The sequence below is a fragment of the Octopus bimaculoides genome, chromosome 11 (assembly GCF_001194135.2).
Source record: "Octopus bimaculoides isolate UCB-OBI-ISO-001 chromosome 11, ASM119413v2, whole genome shotgun sequence".
Taxonomy (NCBI): domain Eukaryota; kingdom Metazoa; phylum Mollusca; class Cephalopoda; order Octopoda; family Octopodidae; genus Octopus; species Octopus bimaculoides.
Genome location: NC_068991.1, coordinates 41,770,387 through 41,771,903, shown reverse-complemented (window position 1 = coordinate 41,771,903; position 1,517 = coordinate 41,770,387). Strand labels below are relative to the sequence as shown.

Here is a 1,517-nt window from a genome sequence, read left to right as displayed (position 1 = left end):
GAACGAAAACATCTAAAGCTCCACGAGGCTCTGGCAGGGGGTAGTGGCGAACCCTGCTGTACTCTTTCACCACAACTTTCTCTCACTCTTTCTTCCTGTTTTCTGTTGTACCTGTATTTAAAAGGGGCCAGCCTTGTCACACACTCTGTCATGCTGAATCTCCCTCGAGAACTGCGTTAAGGGTACACGTGTCTGTGGAATGCTCAGCCACTTACACGTTAATTTCACAAGCAGGCTGTTCTGTTGACAGGTCAACTGGAACTCTCATCATCGTAACCAACGGAGTGCCACAAAGGAAGGAATATCTCAGAGTTTGGGATATTCCGTCATCAGAATGTATATATATCACACACACACACACATATTCAAATATGAATGTGGAGCAGCCTGAGGGATATAAACGATATCAAATATACATACACAAGGTATGTGTTTTGTCTATGACTTCTAAGTGTTTTAACACCTAGCAAATCAAAGAGAATATATTCTCTTACACCCATAGATTGCAGCCTGCCCACAAACTAGCAAAACACATACCTTGTATATGTGTGTTCAATATTGTGTATGATTTTTCCAGATACCTATGATCTGAAATATCTTATAAGCTGTAATAAAACACAAGCAACTCATTTCTACAGCTGAGTGAACTGGAACAACATGAAATAAAGTATCTTGCTCAAGAACACAACACACAGCTCAGTTTGGGAATCAAACTCACTACCTTATGATTGTGAGCCCAACACTCTAACCACTGAGCCATGAGCTTTTATACAGTTGCATTCACATTAACAAGAAATAGATAAAGGAGGAAGGGAATTAGACTGAGTCACAATTAGATTATAAGACCTCACAAACCTGAGAAAAAGTGACACATCTTGAAAACAATCTTGGCAATGGTGTGGATTTTTATAGTGAGTGATTCTATAAGAAATAAAAATAGCATGTAGATTAAACAATAAATAACTGCTAGTTCTTGTATCCAGCGAATATCATCATGACCATCATCATTTCAATGTTCACTTTTCCATGCTCACATGGGTTGGACAGAATTTTTAGAAACAGATTTACTATGACCAGATGCTTTCCCTGTTGCCAAACTCTCACTTGTTATCAGTTCATGTAACATTTCTCCATAACCAGGCATATTTACACAGAAAATCGGAAATGGCCACTGCTTGCATGAGAGTGAAACTTCTTTACAACCATCATGCGATAGTTGTATAGCAAGGAGACAGTAATAGATACATACACACCACACACACACACACACACACACACACACACACACGCATGCACACACACACACATATATCATCATCATCGTTTAATGTGATGATGATGATGATATATATATATATATATTGGTTTCATATTTTGGCACAAATGGTACTTATTTTAGTGACCTTGAAAGGATGAAAGGCAAAGTTGAACTTGGCAGAATTTGAACTTAGAATGGGAAAAGCTAATAAGCATTTTACCCTGTGTACTAACGATTCGGCCAGCTTGCCACCTTATAT

General features: G+C 38.4%; 1 protein-coding gene across 4 annotated transcripts in view; it reads right to left on the bottom strand.

Annotated features, from left to right (window-relative positions):
• Positions 1 to 1,517, bottom strand: part of LOC106878961 (uncharacterized) — an 80,045-nt gene that overhangs the window by 45,480 nt on the left and 33,048 nt on the right. For all 4 annotated transcript variants that reach the window (XR_008265194.1, XM_014928338.2, XM_052971744.1 and 1 more), the window contains one exon: positions 856 to 921. Coding sequence is in view for 3 of the 4 variants with exons in the window: in XM_014928338.2 (XP_014783824.1) it covers positions 856 to 921 (66 nt within the window). In the remaining variant the exon portion in view is untranslated. The remainder of the gene's footprint in view (positions 1 to 855; positions 922 to 1,517) is intronic.